Consider the following 26,405-nt stretch of genomic DNA (forward strand, 5'->3'; position numbering starts at 1 on the left):
GTGGCCCGGTATATCCAAGGGTTCAGTTATAAAGCACTTATCGAGGGCACTTGCCAGGCTCCACACACCGGGCAATGCAAAGGCCCCCCTAGCGCAGCTGAGATTCTTTCGAGTGCTTACTTGTATTGCACACTCGAGAGAGTCCAGTGAAAATGGCAGAAAGCAACCAACCGGAGCCCAGGGCCCGGAGCCGGCTGTGTCCGTCCAGGGAGCCTTTACCTAAACTCCTTCTCGCTTTTCCCGCGAAGGTCTCGGACCAGCCAGTGTGAGTTGAACGCGTCCTGGGGCGGCATGCCCCACCGCATGATAGCGTTCAGGAAGGCCTTGCGCTGCCGGGCATTAAATCCGAGCACCTGCAGAGAGCACGGCCATTAACACAGCCCTCCAAGAGCACAGGGCATCTCTGAGCGTCACGTGCCCCGCAGCAGGGTTTAGCCAGAGCTAGTCTGAACAGATACGAATGGACGATACAAGTACGAATCAGGCCAAGCGCCCCCACGGAGTAAGGCTGGCCCTGGCTCTGGCTCTGCCCCCATGGCAGTCACGCTGATGACGGCTTACCTCAATGTTCCCCCCAACCCTTGCCAGCAGAGGGGGCAGAGGCTTGTCTCGGTCGCTCTTCAGTTGCCTCCGTGACTGTCTCCTGCCACCTAGAGGCAATCGACATACTCTGTAAAGAAGCCACGTTTGCTGAGGGAGAAAACCTGGCATGCCAGCCCTGGTACGGGTCTGCAGGCACAGCAGAACCATCCCTGCACTGCTCTGATGGGGATATTACCACAGGTTCCCCTCAGCATACACACCAGTCTCTGCAGGCTGGGACAGATGGTGCCTGGGACCCACCTGCAGGTCCCAGTAAGATCCACAGGGATGTGGCACGAGCTGCGGCCAGGGTAAGGCTGTGGGGAGAGGTCTGGAACCTTAAAGTGGCTACAGCAGAGTCCCGAGTCCTCTCAAAAAACAAGACAGAAGCAAACTCTGTGCACACCGTGGCCAGAGCAGGAACATCACGGCTTACCCAGAACTCAAGGCCCAGCAGTTGTGTGCATCAGGGTCCAGTTCTCTGTGCATCACACTGCAGTGCAGGACAAACCATCCTGCATTCCTTCCTGCAAAAGCCCTGGGTGCTAGAACACAATGGGCCTAGTCTGCTGTTTTACTGGGGACCTCTTGTGACCACACCTGGTACATCTCCCCCATGCACTGCAAGGACCCGCTGAAGTCAGCCTGTGGCATCACATCCTGCATTAAATCCTCTGTTACCAGTCACTAAGGAGGATTTGGAGGCTGTACATAACAGGCTCAGTGGGGAAAGCCCACAGAGATGCAGGATGTTTTTGTAGAACAGGTGTTGGTTCCCAGGCCTGATGCTGATGCTGACCCGCCTCCCACTGACTAAGACGCTGTGGTGTCTGTCACACAGCAATGCAGCAAAGGGAACGCTCTTGGTTTGGTCAGCGACGGACAGGCGACATCCTGCCCAGCACACCCATTCCACCTGCTGTCACGACGGCCCAGGGCTGGACCACATCTCCTAAGAGCCTCTCACCACAGCACAAGAACTAGACCATAACTGTGTCTGGGACCCGAGAGGGGTGTAAGGGAAAGAGCCAGGCACAAAGAGAGGCCTCCTGGAAACTCCAAACCAGACTCACCTTAGCGACCCATTGCCACTCATGCCATTAAAGGGCTGATCCTGGGCTCGGATCACAGCAAATGCTGCCACACAGGGAGCAGAGCTCGAGCAGCAGGACACTGGGCCGCTGGGGAGTGGGGCCGGAAGCACCGTGTATCTTTCTGGAGTGAGCCAATGCCTGGAGCAGCACTGATCAGCTCCAGGGAGAGATTCACGCCCAAAGGAGGCAGCGTCCTGGAGCCTTTGTGGGAAGCAGGGCGGTAAAGGGAAAATGGAGAAGACCCCTCGCAGAGGACAGACTCCTATGAGCCTCTCCATGCTGCTCTGCTCCGGGCCCCATCTCGTCCCAGGGACGTTCAGCATCCATGGCCCATTCAGTCCACAGCTGCTCTTCTGAGACCACCAGCAAGTGCAGCAATTGGTGCCCGGGGCTCTTGTGACACAGAGCTGGGATACTCCAGGCATTTCAGAAAGACCCGAAAGCCCGCAAATGGAGCCAGCCTGCAGCCACTCCTGACCAGGGCCAGAAGGGGAACCCCACTTCCCAAGTCCAAGCCCACCCGCCAACCAGCCTCCTCCAGCCGATACGTTTTTATCCAGTTTGCCTGTCTGTCATTCTCGAAGGGCCTGGCGGGGGTGAGGGCAGCTCAGGGAGGCATGCAAATCCCTGGCGCTGTCGAGAGGGAGGAATTTGAAGAGTAATAAATGCCACGACTCACTCTGACCTTCGGGTCTTTCTTCAAAGTCTTCGTCTTCGTCCTCGGAGCCGATGGAGTATTCGGACTGGTTATCGGAGAGCTCGTCCTGCCACTCTGCAGAGCACAGGGGGACAGAGGTCAAAGGAGCGGTCTTGTGCCCGCCAACCTCTCCACATGCCCTCAGGAGAGAGATCTGGGACTCGGCACAGGGAAGAGCTTTCCCAAGAGAGGCTTGGAGGGCCTGGTCCTTCGACTTGCCAAGGCCTTTCCCGCCTGCGCGGCGCACGGGGCAGAAGTCTGGCCCCTGCTGCCAGTGTGAGAAGCCCCCAGTGAGGGGGGACATTTCTCCCTGTCTGAGGCAACTCTTACCCCATCTGCCCCCCATCCCAACATGGAGGGATGGTGGGGACCAGCTGGAATACAGCTCTGCTCTGCCAAGTCACAGCTGATGGATGCATAGCCAGCTGGCATCAGTGAGACCAAAGCATGGCATCCCAGTCACCAGACTGATTCCACCCGCTGTCAAGACAGAGCAGAGCAGGACCATGACTCCAAAGAGTCCAGCGCTACAGGACGAGAACTAGACCCTAGCTGATGTCATGTCCTCTCAAGACCTAAACAACTCCTTGGCTGCTCTGACTTGTGTCGAGACCAGGACAACTTGGAGCTCAAGGAGCCATAACCTGCTCTCTGAGAACCCGCCAGCCTTGAGATCCTGCCCCGAATCTCTAAACTCTGATTGCAACACATTGCCTACCCCTTTGCTCAGCGTATAATACCTGTCCCCGACCATCTCACCCCGCCCCGTAACACAGCAGGGGAACATCTCAGACAGTGGTACTGTCGCCCCACAGGCAACAAGTGCAACTGCCAGCCTGGTCGTGCTCCTTTTTCTCAGTCAAAACCCAACAGCCCGACCCCCTTTCCAGCGGCAGCCGGAGGTCCCGTGCGGTTCCGAGGGCAGAAGCCGTACCTTGGTCCTCTTGCGAGGCATCATTGTAATTGACCTGTTTGCGGATCCTCTTCCCTTTGCCAAGGTTCCTGGCCAGATCTTCCTGCTGCTGCTCATAATGGTGCCTGAGCAGCTTCTCCCAGTAGTCGGGGTCCACGTTCTCCTCCTGTTTGATGATCTCTCGCTCAACCTCCTCCTGAAAGCACAGGCGAGCAAGAGGGTGGGGAGGTTAGGCACCTCAGCTCCATGCTAGCCCTGCCCCGAACAGCCCCTGCCGCTCCACACAGGCTGCCCTTCCTGAAAGGCACTTCAAAGAGAGGGGGGCTGAGAGCAGAGTCGCATGCCGGGGACACCAGTGCTTCCAGCGCTGCCAGCCCCACAGGAAGGAGACTCCGCCTCTGTCCCTTCTTACCCAGAGTCAAACATTACATTAAATAAACTGTCCCGCTTCAGCGCTGCCATTTCTCCTACCCAGCAATGGCGACCTTGGTGCAAGGGTACAGCTGGGTGTCAGTGGCCTGGGGCACAGCTTCCTGCCAGCCATTCGTAGCCCCAAAACACCCCCTACAATCTCAGCAGTGTAACCCCGCTAATGTCAAGGGGGAAATCTGCTGGGACTTCCAGAAATAAGCAGCCAGGGTGGGCCTGAGAGAGATGAAGAAGAGCAAGTCCAGCGGCTCCCAGGGGAGTCAACAGTCGTGGTACGATATGTAAACAGCAGCGTGCCTGGTCCCAGACTCCCAGGGCTTTTGTCTGCCTGGCAGGACACCCCTCTGTAGAGCAAAAGAAATGAGGCTGGTGCCTTGGGGGCAGGTCATCCCCTCGACAGGGGAGATGGGCAATGGGGACAGGACACCCCACTCAGACGCCCTCTGTCAGGGGTTCATCTAGTGCCACCCTCACAGTCTCCTCAGGGCACCCCTGGGAGGCAGGGCAGGGCTGGGCTGTCACCCCACGTTACAGATGGGAACCGAGGCACTTGTGAAGGGTCAGATGGGGAATCTGGGACAGAGCACAGAACGCTGGAGTGGGTGCGCTGGAGTCAAGCTGTCCAGAGGCAGCTGTAAGGGCCAGGACAGGGGAATGCGGACACCCTCGTTCACCTGGCCACGGCTGTCTGCACACCCAGCAGAAGGCTTGGCTCTGTCTGAGGGCTGGTCTCAGGAGCTGAGTTCTCACTGGCAGGATAGTAGGGCCACGTGCATCCTCCTCCTCCAGCCCCAGAACATGGCAGCACTCCAGTTGCGCCAGACCCAAGCCTGTGGGTCCCGGCATCGCACAGCATCTGCCGACTGCATGCTGGGGCTCTCGGGGAGCTCTGCCCACTGAACTCAAACTATCCCACACACAGGGTTGGGGCGGGAGGGATTCCCAGCTTCTGCAGAATTATTTTCCCAACACACAAGAAAAGAGGAGGAGGAAACGCAAACAGGGGCAAGTACCCAAAAAGATTAAATTCAAGACATGATACTAATCACATTACCACACCGTCCTCTTCTCGCACAACATACTGGGCCACTTTAAAGGAGCTGAGATACTCGTTCATGTTCTGCAGCTCTGTGTCATCAGTCGCGTCCTGGTTCCGATCCAGAAGCTTCGAGATGGCAGCGTCGTCGTAGTGGATCACACTGCTGTCCTCCACGTCTTTATTGTCCCCTGAATAGCACAACCAAGGAGGAGTGAGAGCACACTCCCCAGAGCCGGGGACAGAGCGCTCCCCCGATGTTCCCCTCCCCAGAGCCAGATGCATCGGGAGGGGCACAAAGCATGAAGGAATTGCACAGAGTGGAGGAACAGGCAAGCAAGTGGCACGTAAACTTGCAAACAAGCTGCAAAAGCCTAAGTCAAGGATCTTCTGGCTGCAAACTTGCTGATCCCTTCCGTGTCCTCCACCCCGTCCCCCGACACAGCGCTCTGCCTAATCGCAGCAATCAATGCCATCAGGGGGCAGCTGTTCTCTTACGCTTTACGTACCTGGCGGGGTGCCTCCATGTTTCTTTTTCATGCTTGGAGTCACGGCGCCCCCTTTGGATGACGGTGCTTCGGGAAAGGGGGTCATAGGGTCAGGCATGGTGATCCGCTGGCCCTGCGACATCATGCCTGAAACAGAAAGGGCAGCAGGGATGTGGGTGGGCTGGGAAGTGGTGAGACAATACAGGCTGGTGAAGTGTAAAAACACCTTATACGCTTCTCATTCAGGACATTTTCCCTCCCTGTCTCACCTTCCACATCATCTTTGAAGAGCTCCTCGGTCCCAAACTTCAGAATGTCATCCAGCTCCTGCTTAGTCATGGAACCAGACTTAGAGCCCAGCCCTGGACGGACGACCAAATGGGTCAGCATCATCTTCCTTTTGGCCACTTGGGTGATGCGCTCCTCCACGGAGGCTCTCGTCACGAAGCGGTAGATCATCACCTTCTTGTTCTGTCCAATGCGGTGAGCTCTGCTGAATGCCTGTAGGGAACAACGCCCGGGGGAGTTACTGACAGGCCTAGTCTGACTAATCCTTGGTCTCAACAACCAGCTGGGCCCCTCCCTCCACGTGGGCAACGACACCAACAAGTCGCACACAGGAGCATGGCCTGGGGACGTCTCCCTGCCACAGGAACCCCAAATTCTCAACCTGACAGTGAGAATCTAGTCAGCCTGTGTTTCCAGTTCTTACGGGCGTTGCAGGCTGAACTGGGAGTGGTGAACAAAGGGCGAGCTGTAAAAGACTAAGCCGAGAACCTGCTAGCTGCAAACATGTTCTGCCCTTATCTTCCATCCCCCTCTCCTAAGAGGGGGGCAAATCTCTTTGGAGGGCTTGAAAAGCTTGTGTGTAACTGAAGGGCGATAGATCATTAGCACCATTTACCTGGAAATGGGATCTACCCCGCATTTCCCCTTCACTTTTCCATTTTTACTAGGGCATTTGCTTCGTGTCTGCCATAGGAAGGAAAGAGGCCAAAGCAATATCAGAGGGCACAGAAAGCAGAAGGGTTTCAAAATGGAGTCATTCCTTCCTACATTTTCCAAGAAGCATCAGCAGCTCTTTAGAGAAAAAAACTATTGAAATATACATGGAGTGCCAGCAACCGTACAGGAAATGCAAACAGGGGATGCAGTGGAACATACTCACTCTATAGCATCAGAAAAAGAAAGCACAGCACACCTGGATGTCATTGTGGGGATTCCAATCAGAATCATAAATAATGACGGTGTCGGCCGTTGCAAGGTTTATGCCCAGACCCCCAGCTCGAGTAGAGAGAAGAAAACAGAACTGCTGAGCACCAGGAGCTGAGGAAGACAAACCCACAAGGGAGTGTAAGGTGAGACAAGGGGCTTTAGTTCAGCTGGAAATGCGGGACACTGTGTTTAGGTGATAAAACACAGGGAGCATTCAGTCTAAACAAACCCACCAAAAGAAAACTTGATGCTTAAACCAGGGCGGGGGGGGGAGGGGTGGATTAACAAGTGTGTCAGTCACTAGAAATCAGTTACTGGGAAAAAATAAAACTCCAGCTCTCAGGGAAAGCTTGGTAATTCACTGAGACAGACGAGTCCTTCAGACTAGGCAGCACTGTCGTTACCACCCTGGGATTCAACCATGTGACTCGATTAAAAGCGTCTAAGTCAACATGTTACAAACATCCCTCATTATGCAGCACAGTACTGGACTTGCACATGTGAGCACGACAGGCAGGTCTGCAAAACCCACCCTGGCATAGCAGGTGTGTGCCCTCTGGGCACGCAGTTACCTGCTTCATGAGCAAAGGCAGGGTTTGGTGGACACAGACAGCCAGATTCTGAGCTCAGCTGCACAGTGTAAATCCAGGTGAGCGCACACTGGCATTTTGGCTGGTTCACCTGTTGCACTTTTGGAAAGTCTGGCCCAGAACATCTGTCAAGCTTTCAGCCATCTGACTATATTTAGCACACTAGCTCAATGAGAGTTAGCACAAGTGCGTGCAGGTGAGCTGGGAATCACGAGCTCAGAGTGTAGACACAGCCTTAGTAATTACCGACAGACTGAAAAACCACTGTGCTCTCAGACACCCCAGCTGCATCGGGCCCAGCGATGCTCACACTCAGTGAGTTCAGCGTTCAGCGTCAGTTGTGGAAACAAGTACGTGGATTCATGTTCTGGATTATTCGGATTCTTCATCTTGCGGGCAGTGCCTATTTCAGGTGTTAGGTACCCTTGGGAGACCAGGCTCCTTAAGGGGGGTACATCAAAACACGAGCTTTGGGAAAGTGCAGCTTGCACGTGTGCAGGGATGCAGCTAGCAACAAGCTGTGCACGGCCACCCGTATTCACCAGTTTTTTGCCCCCACTCACGAGATGCCAATACTCAGCCAATCAGACATCATGTTATACACTGGTCCCGTCACTCGTGCAGCTACACACACAGACAGCGCTGTGTTAGTCACGGGCCTGATACAGAACAAAAATCCCTGCAGCTCACCCTCAGACCCATTACCCCCATGACATTAAACCGGAGTCCTGGATTGCTCAGGACATATGCTGCCTGCACCATGAATGGAAAGGGAAGCTCTGATTTTTTGTGTTCTTTACAAATAATAGCAATAATGCGTACCATTAAACCTGTCAATGGCTTCTTGGCGCAGGCCTCCCGTGATCCCTCCATCTATCCGCTCATATTTATAACCCTCGTACTCCAGGAAATCCTCCAGCAAATCCAGCATTTTCGTCATCTAGAGAGAGAATCCCACCATAAGGTGCTGTGCACTGCCCCGGAGAGTGGGACTGGGGGGCTGCAAACGCAGCACCTGGGGGGAGATTTTGCCTGAAAACAAAAAGTGGGTTTGGCCAGTGGGAAATGACATCTCACCCCTGGAAATTTAGCTGCCGAAAGGAGCAGGCGTGCGGGTGCCTTTTGCAAACCTCATCGTGCGTGACGTGTTTGGAAGCCTGAGGCGCTGTTTGCATTACCCAGAGGGCTAATCTGGGCCTAAGTGCATAATTCCAAGGCCGCCACCCCCATTTCCAAATCATAGCCCCAGCATCTGACTGAATAGAAACAGTAGCAATATTATAAACAAGCTATTGTGATATTAATTGCCATTATAGGGCACCTTTTATAGGAGTTCTTAGCGTGCTTTGCAAACACTGACACTCAAAAATCCCTGGGCACATGAATTAGTATTATTATCTCTGTTTTACACATGGGTAAAATGATGTTAAGAAAGATTAAATGACTTGGCAAAGGCCACAGGCCAAGTCATTGGCAGAGCTGGGAATATAACCCACATGTCCTTACTCCCAAAGTCTGCTGCACCAACCCCTAGATACACTGTCACCATCTCTCTCATTCATCTCAATCGGTATCTAATAAAAATCCCCTAGTACAGAAATAGATGTAGGAAAACCATTCTGGTCCTTTATCTTCAACACAATTAACAGTTTGTGATCAAAATGACACCGCCGGGAAGTAAGGCTAGAACGCTCACCTGTCACTTGTGAAATAAAATAGCCTTTTGGAGGAGATGCCTTCCCCTCAGAATTCCCAGAGCTTTGGGCTTTGAGTCTTGAAGGCGAGGGGAAAGAAATTCTCTTCACTCACCTGGGAGAAGATCAGGACCCTGTGTCCCCCATCTCGCAGCTTCTTCAGCATCTTTTGCAGCAGCATCAGTTTCCCAGAAGATTTAACCAAAGAATTCCCATCGTAGGATCCATTTGGCAAAACCGGAGCCTCCTGAGAACATTGTAAGTGGATCCTTGGTTGGTGGAGGGAGTCTTTACTTTTGCCATTCTAGGGGCAAAGCCTGTCCACACTGAAGTCAACAGGAGGATTGCCACCAACTTCAGCAGGAGCAGGATTCAGCCCCTAGACTAGAGGATTATTATAAATGGTTGGTGGGGGGATGAGGTCAGAGACAGAGTCTGTTGGCTGTCCACTTGCTCCGCCTGCTGGACGTCTGCTGTGGTTTTGTAACATTACATTGCAAATTCAGAAGCCTGCCAAGCACTGAAATCCATAAGCCATGCTGGAGAAAGATCAATGAGAAATTCACTGGGTTTCAGAGAGAAGATGCCCACCTCAGACTGTTCAGGCCAGAAAAAATGACCTGCCTTTAAGATGATTTCGGTGTAACAACCTGGAGGATGCCTTGAACACGTGTATTGAAAAGAAAAGGTGCAGAAACATTGGCCCTCGGCAATGCACACATACATTACAGATCTGGAGCTTCTGAAGTGAGGTAACTTACCACAGCAGCCACAGGGAAGAGGTACGGGTGATTACAGCACTTCTTCAAATCCATCATGATATTGAGCAGCGACACCTGGTTCCCACCACCTTTGGAATTCAGGGCTTCAAAATTCCTCGTCAAGATGAACTTGTAGTACTTCCTGCATTAACAATGATGGGAAAGACATTACCACCGACATGGGATTGGCCGAAGAGGAATGAAGGGATCAAATTCATCCCATTGACTTCAATGGAGTTACACTGCTATGGATCACTTCATCGGATGATTTCCACTGAATGCACCCGATGAAGTGAGCTGTAGCTCACGAAAGCTTATGCTCAGATAAATTGGTTAGTCTCTAAGGCCTCCTGTTCTTTGTGCGAATACAGACTAACACGGCTGCTACTCTGAAACCTGCTATGGAGTTACACCCGGCAAAGAACTGGCCCAGACACTTAAAAAATGTGATCCTGTCTCTGCAGATCCTGGTCAGTCAAGTCCCTCCGCTGTCCTCTTGGATAACTCCGTCCTGGTCGGAGTCCCCGGATGAGGTGGGTGAAGTGTTAAGAAATATTCCTGCTGCTGTGAGCTGTGTGAAAAGAATTTGTGCTCCAGAGCAGGTATTTCCTGGAAGATAAATTAACCTTTCCTTGCTGCTCTTCTGCATGTCAGTGGAAAGCTGGGACCATCAGCAAAAACCAGATGGGTTCTACCCAGGCATGCAAGACCAGACTTGTGCCCTGCTGCTCGAGCCTTGTGTGACTCCACATCTGCACTGGTGTAACTGAAAGCAGACTCTGGCCCACAGGGCTGACCGCATTCAGCAGTAGAGCAAGTGGATTTTACCTCGGGGAGCTCCGATTATTCAGGAGAACACCGGGGTGCATTCTAGCGAGACAGAGCTGTAGCATTCAGCATACTCCACACAGCTACACCTCTCAGGCTTCCAATGGCTCCGAGAATTTTAATGATTTTTCAGATCCATCATTTCCTCCCTGTGCCAGACGCTGCACAGGGCAAGGAGCCAGGCTTCCGTTTACCAAACCCTCTGTCAGAGGACCCGGCCCCACCCCGCTGCCGTGACAGGAAGGGGCCAGGGCCGCTAACGCTTATCAAGGCTGAATGCTTCAGTGCAGATTGGGGCGTGTGGCTCTCCCCTAACAATCCATTTGCATGCCCTCCGCGTAGGCTGCAGCCTCGCTCCACCGAGCACAAATGCGACGGTGTGAAAGAAGCCAGCGGCGCTGTGCCCTCGCGCTTCCGGAAGAATCGTCTGTAGCCCTTGGTGGTTAGTCACTAGCACTTACTTCTGCATCTGGCTGAGCTCCACCCTCACTATCAGCTCTGTTTTTGCAGGCATGTTCTTGAACACGTCGGCCTTCAGCCGCCGGAGCATATGGGGACCCAACAGGTCATGGAGCTTTTTAATCTGGTCCTCCTTGGAGATGTCAGCAAACTCTTCCAGGAACCCTTCCAGGTTGCTGTAAAAATAACCCATAATGAGGTAGCACACGGCAGGTCATGGGGGACCCATAACCCAAGTGATTCATACCCTCAGGGTTTGAATGAGGAAAGCTCGAAGGGAATACAACGGAAGGACGCTCCCACCCTGTGAACATAGTTCCAGTTCTACAGAGGAATGGTACAGGCCACGTAGAGCGGATTTACTGCTTCTGCTCTGACATTAGACGTTAGCCAAGTTCCAAAGCCACCAATGCCTCCTTCTCGGGAGGAAGAGGATGGATCTAAGAATCTTTCACCCACAAGTCCAGTGACTGCTGGGGAAGGCCATAAGCCCAGCTGGGAGTATCCCAGAACTATATACATGTAATGTGTATAACACGAATATTTATTTATTCTAGCACAGCGCTGCGACGGCCTCCTTCTGCCATCTATCCGTCGACCTGCCTGCGCCTCTCTGTGACACTCACCCAGCCAGCGAAGGGAAATAGTGCAACTTACTTAAACCTCTCCGGGGTCAGGAAATTGAGCAGGTGAAAGAGCTCCTCTAAGTTGTTCTGGAGCGGCGTTCCGGTCAGCAGCAGCTTGTAGTCAATCTTGTAGCTATTTAATACCCTAAAGAACTTGGACAAGAAGCCGAGTCAGGTGGGAGCAGTTCGGTTTGAGGGGGTGGAACCTGCTCAGTTGGTCATTTTAGAGCTTTTGGTTCTGCTAATCCAAAGTGCAGCCGAAGCGTGGAGTAGCCTCCACTCCCTCCTCGTAGCCACCCCAGCCACCAGACCCCGCCATTCAGGCTAGCCCAGGGAATCCTCTCTCTCCCTAGGGAGACCGGGAGGAGTTCCTCTAACCAAGGTGACACTGGCTACCCTGCTGAAATGATTATCCTGCCAGCGTGACTTGACTAAATCTCACGTGGTTTGAAACTGAATCTGCCCTAGACTTCTTGCCACTGGAAGAAGTCTCTCAATTTCCCTCAGTCTTTCCATTTCCAAGCCAGGAGAGCTTGGGACCGCTGAGGATGCATCTCATTTAGCCCAAGGGGATGGAGGGAAGGAGAGGGAGAGTCTTCTTTGGCTCTCAGGTGAGCCCTCCCAGCTGGCCTGGCAGCAGTGCTGACCGGCTCTGTGGGGCATGGGGGGCTGTCACCTCAAGGCTTCTCAACCAGGTGGGTAAGCCAGCCCATTGTGGGCCATGGAGGGGATAGAGAGACAAGCGGGCATGAATCCTGCAGAGCCAGCTCCCGCCCCGACCCTGGCAAGGTGTGGCTGCTGCTGGACTCGGCAATCTATCATCATCATCATCATCGTTTCTAAGCGCTTCAGATTTGTCCACATCAAAGTGAAGCCGTGTAGTGCCCTGTGGCATCTGAACGCCAACCGCCAGTTTTCTTTTTCCTGTGTTAAAGAAATCCACTTTGCCTCTTTTCTGTGTTTTTACCTCCGTTTGGAATTTCTGACTGTCACCAAACAGACTCCCCTGCTCCAACAGTGCGTCATCCCAGGCAGGCAAAGGGCCCTGTCCTCCTCCCATCTCTTCCCCCAGCTCCCATCAGTGACAGCCCGAAGGCTCCCCTGAACTCCAGCCGCGCCCCAAACATACCAGTCACATCTGCTGACTTGAACTGACCCAGGCAAAGCCTCCCACCTGCTCTCCCTGCTAAGCCAACGTGGCTCCTGAGGAGCAAGCCGGCGTCAGGACCACCGCAGCTGTGTACAACAGCAGGACTTCTAAGGGCAGCGATGATGCAAGAGGCAGGAATAATCCAGATGAGATTCAAACCCCAAATTGAGTTTGGGGGTCGGGTGGGGGACGTGCGGGAAATGATCTTTTGATGTGCAACCTGAGCAAATCTGTTCTGGACCCACAGAGAGGGAAACAAAGGGGAGTGCAGCCATGACGGGGCAGTGCAGTTGGAACGGTAAATGCACGTCCAAGTAACATTCTTCCCAGCTGCCGTGAAAGATACCTACTTTGGATTGGTTGTTCTTCAGCCTGTGAGCTTCATCCACCACCAGACACGCCCACTCTATAGAGCCTAAAACAGCCTGATCAATAGTGATCAGCTCATAGGATGTGAGCAGGACATGGAATTTAATCTGAGCTTCTTTCTAGATGAAATAAAGAGAGAGAACATCACAGATTAAAGAGACCAAGGGGACATGGTTGCCACTGGCCCTCAGTGCTTCTGCATACTACACACATCCCAACACGTGAAGAAAAATGTGGACTCATTTGCACCGCACTACAAAATGCCAGCAAGCCCAGTCTAGGAATGAATCAAGCCAGCAGAAAATCTATATCCATCTGAGCATTAAAATGAATTAGGGAGCTGTATAAACCAAACAGAGAAGGGTCCTGCAGAAATCTGTAAAGCCCATCATAAATCTGCTGCATTTATAAACAGGGTCAGCTTCTCTCTTTGGAGAACAGTTGATTCAGCTTCTTAGGAATCTCACCCTCTGTGGGTCACGCTGTGCTCTCATTTGCACTGGTATAAATCCCAAGTAAATCCATTGGCTTCAGGAGAGTTACTCTGGATTTAAACTAGCACAAATGAGTGCAAACCTTTTCCATCCCTCCCTCTCTCCCTCCCCTCCATGCCAGAATCCTGTTCTCTGGTGTTCTGGTTCACAGGCCAGGCCACATGAAACAGAAACTACAGTTCTTTATCTTACAGAGAATGCTAAACTGAGAAAATCATATGGGGAAGGAGCCTGCATCCTGGCAAAAAGAATACAATTCACCAGACAGCCCCAGGACAGCAAATTCCCTGCTGCAGTGGTAACATATACGGGTGGAACACACATCCCAGGGACAAAGAACCTGCCTCAAACCCATTAGACAGAATGAGAGCGGAGATAATGGGAACCCAGATGAGCACGAGGAGTCAGAGAAGTCAGAGTAAATATGCTCTCGGTCTGCAATTCCCAAGACAGCCCCAAAGAGAGAGACAGATGCCAGGAGAGGCTCATTAAGAGAGAGTTTCTTTTTCCATTTGTTAGCAGGCTTACAGAGGAGAATTTCTCTACATACCAAATGAGTAAGACAGTTAATCTTTCCTAGCACCTTTCACCCTCTCCCCTGCCAATAGCAAAAATTTGCTTTGCCTCAGGCAGGGTCAGGGCTGTAGCTAGCCAGGACTTACTTTCATTCGGAAAACCTTCTTCCCGCTCCGGATGGCATTGTCTTCAAAGGAGAACTCATTTTCTCGGATCACAGCCCGGCTTTCCTTATCCCCTGTGTAGGTCACCACATAGAAGTCAGGTGCCCACATCTCAAATTCTCGCTCCCAGTTGATAATAGTGGACAGAGGGGCACTAACCAGATACGGCCCTTTCGAGTGGCCCTGTTCAGAAAGGCAAATTCCAGGTGAGTGTGCTGCACCCCAGGCTCCCATGGGATGCCAAGGAAGTAAGGACTGTCTCCATGGGTGCCAAAACACTCACCTCTTTGTACAGGGAGTACAGGAACACAATGGTCTGCACCGTCTTCCCAAGCCCCATCTCATCAGCAAGGATCGTATCGGTTCCCTGGGCCCAGGAAAACCTCAGCCAGTTCAGTCCCTCTAGCTGGTAAGGATGTAAGGTGCCTCCTGTTGCATCAATATACCATGGCTGCTTGTCAAATTTAACTGTAGGCTGTAGGGGAAAGAGGTGGAATGCAAAGTTTGCAGAGCCTGTTCCTCCCCTCACCTTCCTTCTCTCTATAGCCCGCTAGGTTCCTGCTCAAGGCTTTAACACAGACAGACCCAAATCAAGATTTAAATGCAGTTCGTACAGTTCCAAAATGCAGTCCTCCTCCTCAGTACAGAGCTGCAGCCTGCAGAGACTACAGATTCCAGCATGCAGTGGTCTGTTTGTGTCCAACACCTGAGAAATTCCCTTTCCTCTTGATAATTCTGCTTAAGGAATGAACAGAGAAAACGTGTGGGGCGTGGCCATTCAGATGAAGGTGCTGCACTGTACAATCGAGGGCAGCTGAAAATGGTTCCCTTTGACGTAAATGAGATGTAGCGTTAGCCCCCCAGAAAGGAAGACCCAGGGCTGGACAAGGTCTGGGCTTTAACACAAAGAAATACTGAAACAAACTACGTTTCTTAGGAGCTCATGCAAGAATGGGGAACAAGTGAGATTCTCAGCTGGATCGCATATCCCTGCTCTGCTGCCTTCACACCCCTCACTTACATCAACAATTGGAGTTTCTGGAGGTTTTTCTAGTTTTTCTTCCTTCAGTTTTCTCCCTTTCTTGTTCAGCCTCTTTGGCGGTTGGATATCATCCCCCAACATCAACTCCCTGGAAGAGACCATTAAACAGAGGGCATGGATCAGACAAGGGGAGCTGGATAGGCAGAAGGATATTCCCCTCATGGCCTCCACACAATGGATTAGAATTCCCAGCCAATCTCCATTCGTTCTTTCCCCACAGAAACTTTTCCGCCCCAGTTCCAGCTGAACCTCCCTGATCATTAATGAGTAGGTTATAATAAGCCAGGCAATTTCACCCAAAATTCATGTAATAATTTACTCAAAATAAAAACACTCCAATATTTTTTCCTAAAAACTAGACAGAGCCAGGCACAATGGATTGTCTTGGAAATGCAATGAGTCAAATTAATACTACTGATAAAAATGAATTACTTCTGCACACAGACAGGCGGATACTCGAGATGCTATAGATAGGCTGTAAACAGATATGTGGACTAGAGATTTTGGGTGCCCAACTTGAGACACCTTAAAAGGGCCTGATTTTCAGAAAGTGCAGCTCACCCACGCAATGAAAATCCGTTCCCTTAAGGTGGTTCCAGTTCTTCACTCAAAATATGGGGCACCAAAAATCACCGGTCACTTTAGATGCTGTAGATCTGCATGACTCTATGCTGCCGGCGCAGACTACAGACCACACTGCCTCCCTGGCTCATACCTGTGATTCCAGTAAATCTGTTTCAGGTTTTCGTAGTACGGGATGTCTATGTCGTCAATCTCCCAGGTACACTGGTCGTAGGGTAAATCTTTCCACTTGATCAGGTAGTGGACATCTCCCTTTTTATCAAAGCTAGAATTCATAATATAGAAAAGCACATCACTGAAATGACCTAATGTAACAAACATTGTCTGAGTTGGTGTTTCCCTTGTACTGCCGTGTATTAGCAATGGAAACATCTCCCTGATGAGACAGCTTCCTCTCTCTCAAACACAACCCCCCAGGCCTTCAGAGCCTAGAAGTCTCAGCAGGGTTTAATTAAAGTCCCTTGAAACAGAGAACCCTGCATCCAACAGAACATGCTTAGGTCTCCTGTCAGCTAGCCCCCAGGAGATTCACATGGAGCCAGTGGAGGAAAGAACACCAGAGATGGGCTCTCATACACATGCCCAAAACCATGAACAAAACCACCAAATGTCCAGATATAAATACACAGCAATGGGGGGCCTGCCCTTCCAAAGGCAATGAATTCAGGAACCTTCCCAGGGGGAGTACCAAGACTTGTGTAGGCAGGTTTCAATCCTAAGCAAACAGCTTGCTATGACCCTGTTTTCAAGGAACCGAATACTCCATCCTCTGTTTGCACCTTCAGATTATGAAGTCGATGCAGAGCTAAAACACCACCAAGAAGGAATCAATAGTTTCAGGTGGAATGGTCCATTAATCTGCTGGGTATGTTTAATCAAGCACAGAAGCTAAATGCCACACGATTTCTTTGTCTCTGTGCTGCCTGTAATTTAGGGTTGGGGACAATAATTTATGTAACACCACCGCTTTTAGCACTGTGGCGGCAGGGTATGTGCGCAGCGTGCAGCAGGTATCCAGGGCTGCTCAGAGGCCAGGTAACATAGGGCTGTTAGCGAAAGAGCAAGAAAATTAGCTGAATGTTTTTAAACTTAAAAGAATGAAAGTCAGAAAGAGCAGGGCAGGATCCTACATTTCAGCCTACGCACAGGAACGTAGGCACTCATCCAGTATCCTATCCCCAACAGTGCCGGATGTTTCAAAGGAAGGTGCAGGCACTTATGGAATAATCTGTCCCCAAGGAAAGTCCTTTCCTAAAACCCATTAATTAGAAGTTGGCTTATGCCCTGAAAAATGAGTTTATATCCCTTCCAAAATTCTTGGGGTTTGTTAATTTTTTCGTTACTATTGTTGTTCTGGATATTCTCACATTTATATAAATGTCTCTTCCAAATCCTGCTGTGCTCTTAGCCTCAATGGTATCTTGTTGCAGTGAGTTCCACTGGTTATTTTTGCATTTTGCATTAGAGGTATTTCCTTTTACTAGTTTTAAAAGTTTATTGAATGTCCCCCGGTTCTTGTAGTATGAGACACTGTGAACAAAAGTTCCCAAAAGACATTCTCTAGTCCAGTCATTCGTTTGAAAAGCTTATCATGTCTCCTTATACATTTCTCATACCAATTACACTGAAAAACTAATAAAAACCTTTCAGAATCCGGTTATTTATAAAAGGCAAGACCTGCCTTATTTACATAGAACGTAACTCTGGCACAGGGTTTTGCCACACAACTTGACTCAGTCCTCGTCAAACAGCTTTGAAGAGAAGTGTGTAATTCCTAATTTAGAAGTTCTACAAAGCGATCCTTGCCTTTAGACTTTAAAAAAAAAAAAAAAAAAAAAAGGTATCAACCCAGAAGATTATCTAATACATAGGAAATGTCTTCAGCACAAATAAACTCAGATATCATGGCTAAATAATTGAAATTCATTTAAATTCTTCTCTGCATGCACAGTCCCATCAGCCTCCAAGGGAGTTATGTGAGCATTAGCTACCTCTCAGTATACATGTGATTCCCAAACTCCTGCAAATGTCTTTGATGTGATTTGAGTGAGGGTGGAATGCATGATTCCCCACAGAAATGAACAGCATACACAGAAATGGACTGGGTTTGAGAGTAGTTTGTGTGAGTAATAGCAGCTGCATGGTGCGATCAACAGGAGAAACACTGATCACCCAGTCGCAGAAGAAATTTATGAATTTTTCAGTAAAATATTAGTTGGCATCAGGGACCCAAATAATGTATTTGGGGAAAGTTTAATAACGCCAAGATCCGCCTTTTGGAAGAATTTACTATCTATATTTTTAACGTGCAATTTAATAGAAATGGAAATAATGCAACAATTCATGTTTGGCCTCACTTTCAGCTCTGTAATGAGCTTCCAAGGTGATGGATAGCCTTGGAATAAGTTTACAGCTTTACAGTCTTTAGGAGGAGCAAATTAGGGTTGCAAAAGCAAAGCAGTAGGTAAATCCCCATCCCCTGGCCAGCAAAAAGTTTGGGCTTGGGGAGACATCGCAGGACAAATTCTGCTGTCACTTACAGGGTCTGGAAATTCAGATTAATTCCATTAGAATTGGTGGAATTGTTCTGGGTTAACACTGGTGACACACATGAGCAGCACCTGTCCTACCAAGACACTAGGCTGTCTATGTTCTGATATTACAATGCTGTGCCACGAATGGCCACATGGCACTAGCCTGGATGATCCCTGTGCTCTGGGCTGCCTAAATTCAAGGCCAGATTCAATAAAGTCAGTGGGTAGAATCCAAACTTGAAATGCTGTGTGTGTGTAACTTTGCAAACATCTCCCTGATCACTCTGCGGTATGTTATCTTCTTAGCACAAGCAGATCTAACCGTTGCTTAATTAATATTGCCGACAAACTAGGCTTGACATAGAAATACTGCTTGCTACAGAAATTCTAGTTCCCCCCCAAAAAAACCTAGCTAATCACCATAAATCACCACCCCAAAAACCTCTGCAGGATTGGGAATATCACACAGTCCATACTAATGACTTGGAGAGGAACCACTCCCTACACCTTCATTTGCAAAAGGAGGCAAGGTGAATGCATCAGGTTTCACTCAGAATTCCTTCTTCATGGATCTTCACGAGGCCCTACGGGCAATCTTTGCCCCTTGATGTTATAGGAGTTCTAGCAGTCTGTACACCCACCCCTCTCTCCTGCACAACTCCCCACCTGTGGTTCAGGATTCGGTGAATCATCATCCACTCAGGTTTGATGCCGTAGCGATAGTACTTCTCCTCCATCTTGACGTACTGCGGGTCTTTGTTCTTCCGCTTCTCGCTTTTGCCATCTTCATCCCCAGAGCCATAGTCAAAGGCCGGGGGTTCATCCATGTCGTTCTTTCTTTGGTAGTTGCGATACATCACGGTGTGGTACAGCTCCAGCTGCGCCCGGAGAGAGCAACAAATGGGGGAGCTGGTTATGTTTCAACACCCCCACACGCGTGTCGAAAAGGGCCACAGGTGTGCCCGGCCCAGCCACGGGCAGCATCGCACGCAGTCCCCCCCTCACCAGCCTCGCTGCGTCTTACCTGCAGCTCCTTGACCCAGGAGCAATGCCAGTAGGAGAGTCCTGCCCACTTCACAAAGAACTCCCGCTCCGGGATCCCCTCCAGGGGCTTTGATGGAGGGACGGACAGCTCCAGCTCAGGCGGAGGGAGCCCAGACAGGAAGGGGGCAGGAGGCTCTCGCCAGACCCAGTGCAGGATGCGTTGGACTTTGCCTTTTAAGGGAGGGCACTGAGAATAAAAGGAGGCAAAAATAACACATACACTCGAGGTTTAAAATGGGCCCCGTCAGCCCCACACAGCAGTTCCCCCTTCCACTTCCCCGGCAGCACAGCCCTGAAACACCAGGGAAAGCCCAACCCATCACTACCAAGCCCCGGCTTCGCAATGGCTGGACACCAGACCTGGCCTGGATTGAGCACTAGACCTGCACTGGCAGTGGAGTCTGCTGGAGGGCAAAGAGGTCTGCAGTGGGGAAATGTAGCACAGATCCTGCCTGGGCCAAGCCATGAGGGGAGCTGTTACTCTAAGCAGTTACATCGCGCAGTGGTGCAGAATCCCCCTAGGAGTAAGCTGTCCAGAGAAGGAGGGCATTGCCAGGGCAGAGAGGGAGGTGCACTAATCCAGAGGCCCCCTGAGCAGTCTCCACTGGCACCTGGTCCATAACTGGAAACTGCTTCCACTGTGGGAAATCCCCAGGCAGGATGGGCAGCAGCGACTGGCAGTAAATTAGGCCCAGACTCAAGGGAACCCAGGGTCATGCAACAAATTGGGCAGTTTTTAACAACCCCAGAGTCAGGCCAGTTCTAGGCCTGGCCTGCCACCTCTGACTCAGCCTGGACAGTCCTGAAAGGAAATGCTGTGCTCTATGTCAACCCAGGGCTTGTTTCTTAATCAATGCTCTTTTTTACTGGTCGGACAGTAACAAGTGAGTGAGTGAGAGGGGTGAAACGCACGGGGCGGGGTGAGTGAGAGAGTGCCCCCCGAGGCACCTTGAATGATGGCAGATCCATCCCCTGGATGCAGGCGTGCTGGAAAAGGATGGCTCTGTCTGAGTGGCCATGATGCTGCCCATGTCCCAGCTGGGGACAGAACGGGCTGGGAAGTAATCAGTGTTTCACTAGTCCCATATTTAATTCTCCAGTACTGTCGCGGGCTCCACAAATCACGCCTACCCGCCACTGCAGCTCGGCTGCCTCCGATGCGGGAGGCTCCTCCACGCAGGAGATGCATCAAATGGGACCTGACACTTAATCTAAAAAGCTGCAGGGAAATAACCGGTCATCTGCATAGGGCAGCAAGTCAGTGCAGGGAACAGAGCCTTCCAGAGACCCAGCAGGTCCTAGAGGCAGCCTGGGGAGGGGGATGACAGACTCTGCAGAGCAGGAAGTGAGGGGCAGGATGGCAGGCCCATGGGGAAGAGGGCATGGGATGGGGGCACATCAGAGGGGGGTGGGATCAGAGCCCATCAGAGCGGGGCGTCTGTCTGCCCTCACTCTAGCACCAGTTCTGAAACTCTCAGGCCACACTGAAGCCCACTCCTTGCCCCGGGGGAAGCGAAGGGGCGGCAGGACAAATGCTGGTAACACTCACTGTACAGCGCGGGCAGAGCCATTCACCGTTTGGTATTTCCGGCAGAGGCGGGTTCAGACAGTGCAGGTGATAGGAAGACGGGCAGGTGTCACAGCACAGCAGCTCCCCGCCATCCTTACACACACGGCAAAACTCCATGTGGTCATCCTCCTCCTCTTCGCCTCCTTCCTCGTCCTCCTCCTCCTCTTCCTTCGGCTCCCACTGGATCCCTTCCTTCTCCTAGGGAAGGTGCATCAGCACAGTGCTGAGTATTTACTTAGGTGGCCCATCCAGTGCCCCAGGGGTGTCTGATAGGTGTCTGAACACACACGGGCGCTTTCCCCTGCGGGCCGAGTTCTCAGCCCTCAGCACCCGAACACGCAGCTGCAAGAGCTCCTGTTGGGGTAGGAACTGCGTGAGGAGGCTGAGAAGCCACGTCAGCCTGGCAGGGATTCGGATCCATGAATCCAGGGAGTCAAGGCCATTTCCAACCTGAGTCTTAGCTCCACTAAGCCGCCTCTCTGGTGAACACTGCAACCAAGTTTGGCTGCAGCCAAGTCCTGCTGCTCTGGTCCAGGACATGGTTTCAGAGCCATTGATCACACGGCACCAACTAAAAAGCAAAGGCTCCTTTTGGACAGGGTGCCGCTGCGACTTAGATAAGCCCATGTGCGGTGAGGAGTGGGACACACAAATCTCTGAGCGCTCCTCTCTGCAGAAGAGGAACCCTCCTTTTACTAGTGCTCCCAGCTATGTTCTAAGCTGATTTTCAGCAGCAAAGTTACCCAGTTTCAAACCAACCCCACAGTTACTCACACAGTGCGGGCAGCTCCACTTGCCCTCCGGTGCTTTCTCCAGCTCAGGATCCAGGCAGACGAGGTGATAGGCGCGAGGACAAGTGTCGCATAGGATAATCTCCCCTCCCTGCTGGCAGACTTCACAGTAGTCCTGGTGGTCGGTCTCGTATCCATCCCCTTCTTCAACTAAGAACAAGGGACACACAGGACAGTCAGAGAAGCAGCAGCCATCACATACTTTCCCAGGAGGAAACGAGACAATTTCTCTTGTAAAAGGATTCATTATATTTAAGGAAACAAAGAGAACATTCCACCTTAGTCCCCATCTATTACATTCCCCTACCTCTCTGTCCCTCAGCATCAGTTTATCTGGGTCTTTGCACACAGCATCATCTCACCTCTGTCTCTCTTTCTCTCTCCACACTGTATCATCCTTTGGTTCCTTCAGGCTCTCAATGGAGAATGCCAGAACCTGGAGAGGTTGCAAGGGAGGCCAGTCAGAGAAACCTCCGCAGATACCATCACCATCAACTGCAAATGTACCATGCAACAATAATACAGCCGAGAAGGACTCTTCCTCTTTGGACTACTCTGGTCTCCCTGTGTGTGCACTAGACTCAGAGGCAGGAGCTCATCCAACCTGGTACAGCAGGGGACAAGGAAGGGCAGGATAGCTCTATGGTTAAGGCACTGGACTAGGACTCAGCAGACCTGGCTTCAAGTCCCAGTTCTGCCACAGCCTCCCTGAATGACCTTGAACAAGTCACTAAAACACTCTGTGCACAACTGCTCCTCTGTAAACTAGGGAAGATAATGAGTCTCCCTTTGTCAGTCTGATCTACTAGGACTATAAGCTTCTTGGGGCAGAGTCTGTCTCTCGCTATGTATTTGTACAGCACCTCGCACAACTGGGTCTCCATGCACTGCTGCAACGTGAATAACAAACAAAAAGACTAAACAGATTCCGTCTTCATGTAGGGGACTGATTTGCAGCCAGTCCCAGTCTTCGTGAGCTCAGCTCTCACCGGTGTAAGATGTCAAACCCAGAGAATGAGGACTGCCGGGGTGAGACAGTCTCATTTCCTATCCCAGCAGAAGCTTCCAGCCCCACATCCAGAAGCTGCCCTTTGATTTGTTGAAAGTATAACCTGAGGGTGAAGATAAGAAGCTACAGGATATTTGGAATTTCTGGATCTGAAATATCTCGTGCGGAGCAAGGACGGAAGATAAAAAGAAAAGGATCCTTTCTGTCGCACTACAAGAGTGAATGGCTGCCCAAGCTGAGAACACAGCGGGGACAGTGCTGCCATGGAGCAGATGGCTGTGCTGAGCCAGCAACAGCTGAGGAGAAGCCAAGCTGCTGCCGTGAATGCAAGTCCGGGATGGTGGGAGGAAACAAGTACTGCACTTCGCTCCTGGAGTCCTTCGGGGGCGGAGAGAGACGCCGCCAAGCCAGTGTCAGCGGAATACTTCCGGGCCGTTCGGTCCAAAGGGACCTTTATGGATTTTCTCAGTCGCAATGAAGCAGAGAAAGTGTTGCTAAAAAAAATCAATGGTATCCAAAAAACGATACATACGTCTGATCCAACACCCTGCTGCGTGCCTTGTCCTGCTGCTTGCATGCATTTCTTATCCCAGGGCACGTCCATGAGGCTGAATGAAGCATGTGCCTTGTGAATTACTCTGGCATTTAACACAGGGAAAAAAACCCTAATCTTGTTCACATCTTCATGCTCTCCTATGTCAGCTAGACACCTTGGCCTACGTGGCTGGCCACTCTGTAAGGCTAAATTTACTGGTGGCGTGTTCCCGCAAATACCATTTTCATGGAAGGGAAACGATGCCAGGCCAGCAGACAGGGCTCTCCCTCCAAAGCAAGGCAGCGCTGAAAGAACGGGAGCTGCTCACACCCCTGGTGAGACACAAGCCAGCAGTGGCATTTCGCGTTGGGTGTGAATGAAGGCGCCCCTCGCCCCCACACACCCCCACATGGAGCCAGGGTCAGATGCTGCACTGGAAGCTCCCACACAGGGCTCCAGGGACCAGAGAAGCACACATCAAAGCAGGAAATCCAAACAGAACAGGAGCGGAGTACAAAGAAATGGCCTACTCCTCTTTTTCTTTCTCCTCCTCTTCCCTCTCTTCCCCAAGCCCGCCGAGCATTCGGAGCGCACCGAAGAGCTGTTGATGCTGGCGCTGTCGAAGTCCGACTCCTCCCGCTCCTCCTCTTCACTCTGCAAGGGAAATCAAACCACACAGAGGCAAAGCATTGGCTTCTCGTCCCCCGCTGCCAGAGGGCCAGTCCTTGTGGCAGGAGGAGCGCAGCATCGAGAAGCTGGGCAAATGCACAGGGAGAACACAGCTCATTGAGTAAGCTCCTCAGGGCTGAGTCCCACTGAGGCCAAGCGGTAAAGCTTGCGGGTTCATTGAGTAGTTAGGAATAGGCCACAGGCAGGTTTATACAGCTCCTGGTGACATTATGCGGAGATTATGCAAGTGCGTCACAAAGTAAATCTTATGTATTATACCAATCTCTTGGACTCAGTGTCGAGCCAAATAGGGCTGGATTGTATCTGGCATCTGCAGGACAATGCTCTCTCTCCTTCAGCTCTGAAGAGAGGCTGCCAAGCCTGTTCCCTGGCACCTCCAGCAGCCGCTGAAGGGAGCAGACAGATTAAGATCCCAAATCACTGAAAGACTCTAAGTGCAGATTTAAAGAGTGCAAATCAAGCCATTTAAATCAGGCGACAGTCCAGTTCCTTCTCCACTTACCTGACAAGAGTCGGAGGTGGGGCTCCCTGGCTGTCTCTGATAACACCTTCACAAATGCACAGATTGCACTGCACAACCAGCCAGGGGTCATCCTGGGACAGCTCAGTGTCCCCTGAACACCGGGTATTGGCCAGAGGCAGGACACTGGACCAGAAGGTCTCAACGGTCTGATCTAACACCTCAGCCGCTAGGGCCACTCCCTGCACCTCTTACCGATGCCAACAGCCTCACTGGAGTCAATGGCACGGCTTGGGTGAGTCGGGGTTACAGCTTCAGGCAACTAGACAGGTTTAGTCTTGCAGGAGAAATGCAGCCTCCTCACCCAGGGCCTGGTGTGTAAAGAGCCGTTGGCTCGTGCCCTTTAAAAGTAGCTCCATGAGATACTGTGTTTGGAGCACAGTTCAGATTTTGCCTGGAGCACGAAACGAGACTGATCCAGCCAACAGGAGCTTTGCGTATCAGACACAATGAGGGCTCAGAATTCCAGGCTCACCCAGAATAGCCCCTGCCACGAAAAGCACTAAACAAGCATGTGTGTCTGTTGAAGTGAGGGGGAGCGGAGCTGGGGGAAACAAAGCTACCACATCCTCTGCTAAAAGCGGGGAGCTCTCCTCTCCTCCCTCGCTTGGGTGGCTGCACTACTTCTCCCGGACCGATACAGTGAGGGCACCCCCGTACCCCCCGTTGCTTCAGTCTGCCATAACCCCGGCATGTGCATGCGCACACAAAAATTCACACACTTGCTACTTCGTTGATTTTTTTTTTTTTTTTGCAAATAGTTAAATAAGCTAAAACTTACACTGTGACATCACACCTAAAATTAACATGTCTAAATTCTCATTCTGGACCCTAAACCCTTCTCCCCAAAGCTCTGATTTATACACACACAAACACACACACACACACACACCGTACTTAGTCCTCTGACTAACCGTGGGAGAAACTCTGAGCTTTTAGCATCACTTGAAAATGTGAATGCACAAATCTAGGGTCCACTTTTGAAAATTTGCCACATATTCACATACTTATGATTGAAAACTACTGCAGCGGATTGGTTCAAAAACGCTCCTTTCACTTGAATCTTTGTTGCACAAAAGTAATTTACAAACTGATTATATTACATGTAATGGCTCCAGAGGGTTAGTGAACTCCAATAAGGCTAAATTAATGGGATTTTGATCAATATTATCAAGACCTACAGGAGTTCTGTCCTTATTCTATAGTTATTTAAAATATTTATTCTTTAAAATACTCTGCATACATTTGATATTCATACACTGCCAAGTGCACAGCATGCAAACTGTATTACAGATTTTTTTGGCCTTGCATTTATTCCTGTGGTCTTCTACTCCAGGAACTGTGCTGGAAAATCACAGGCTAGATATGGTAATATAATTAAAGCATTTGATAATTCTCTCTGACATACATTCAGTACGAGGGTAGGCCCTAAACAGTTTATTTGCAAATGAAATCTGAAATTATGTTATCACCGAACTCACCACAGGAAAGAATTAAAACTGATTCTATGATTTTAGTGGAAGAAATTCCCAAACATGCCATCTCTAGGAACGTGAGCCTGGATGCAGTTCTCTTCCAAAGGGTAGAATACCCACTGAGCAAAGATTGGTTTCTAACAAAGAAACGCAAATGAGATTTTAAGATTTCCTTACCCAGGCCCAAGTGGGGAGGGACTGCCAGCATTTCCCCAGCTGAAGGAAGCTTGGCGCTTCCAATGGGTGAAATGCATGCCAGTGCAAAGGGCCAACGCCCCACGTAAATTCAACTTGAGCCCTTGGTGCGGCACAGACTGTGTGCTGGCCCCTCTCTGCACAGGAGTGAATTTCCCCCTGTGCAAAATGGGTTGACAGTCACAGCCCAGCTCTGTGAGACAAGTAGCCACATCCAATACCCATCAGTGCAACTGGCACTAATTGTCTCCCTTCTTAGCAGAGACACACCAAAACTGAATGAGCTACAGAACTGAACACCCTTCTCCTATCT

General features: G+C 50.9%; 1 protein-coding gene across 6 annotated transcripts in view; it reads right to left on the bottom strand.

Moving 5' to 3' along the window:
- The window catches only part of CHD5 (chromodomain helicase DNA binding protein 5), an 82,614-nt gene that overhangs the window by 21,209 nt on the left and 35,000 nt on the right, over positions 1-26,405 (bottom strand). For 4 of the 6 annotated variants that reach the window (XM_048825246.2, XM_048825245.2, XM_048825247.2 and 1 more), the window contains exons 7-29: positions 23,743-23,866; positions 21,652-21,818; positions 20,857-21,075; positions 19,288-19,494; positions 18,930-19,141; positions 15,863-15,994; positions 15,127-15,235; positions 14,389-14,580; positions 14,088-14,288; positions 12,913-13,050; positions 11,444-11,565; positions 10,789-10,962; positions 9,500-9,641; positions 8,854-8,985; positions 7,867-7,984; positions 6,441-6,565; positions 5,509-5,740; positions 5,261-5,386; positions 4,770-4,942; positions 3,308-3,482; positions 2,356-2,448; positions 562-650; positions 220-353 (exon numbers count right to left, since the gene is read on the bottom strand). In XM_048825246.2, coding sequence (XP_048681203.1) covers positions 220-353; positions 562-650; positions 2,356-2,448; positions 3,308-3,482; positions 4,770-4,942; positions 5,261-5,386; positions 5,509-5,740; positions 6,441-6,565; positions 7,867-7,984; positions 8,854-8,985; positions 9,500-9,641; positions 10,789-10,962; positions 11,444-11,565; positions 12,913-13,050; positions 14,088-14,288; positions 14,389-14,580; positions 15,127-15,235; positions 15,863-15,994; positions 18,930-19,141; positions 19,288-19,494; positions 20,857-21,075; positions 21,652-21,818; positions 23,743-23,866 — 3,536 coding nt within the window. Of the gene's footprint in view, positions 1-219; positions 354-561; positions 651-2,355; positions 2,449-3,307; positions 3,483-4,769; positions 4,943-5,260; positions 5,387-5,508; positions 5,741-6,440; positions 6,566-7,866; positions 7,985-8,853; positions 8,986-9,499; positions 9,642-10,788; positions 10,963-11,443; positions 11,566-12,912; positions 13,051-14,087; positions 14,289-14,388; positions 14,581-15,126; positions 15,236-15,862; positions 15,995-18,929; positions 19,142-19,287; positions 19,495-20,856; positions 21,076-21,651; positions 21,819-22,030; positions 22,105-23,742; positions 23,867-26,405 lie in introns of those variants that run through there. The other 2 variants (XM_048825250.2, XM_048825248.2) reach the window with 2 other exon arrangements.

Source organism: Caretta caretta, chromosome 18 (assembly GCF_965140235.1).
Source record: "Caretta caretta isolate rCarCar2 chromosome 18, rCarCar1.hap1, whole genome shotgun sequence".
In the NCBI taxonomy this organism is placed as follows: Eukaryota; Metazoa; Chordata; order Testudines; family Cheloniidae; genus Caretta; species Caretta caretta.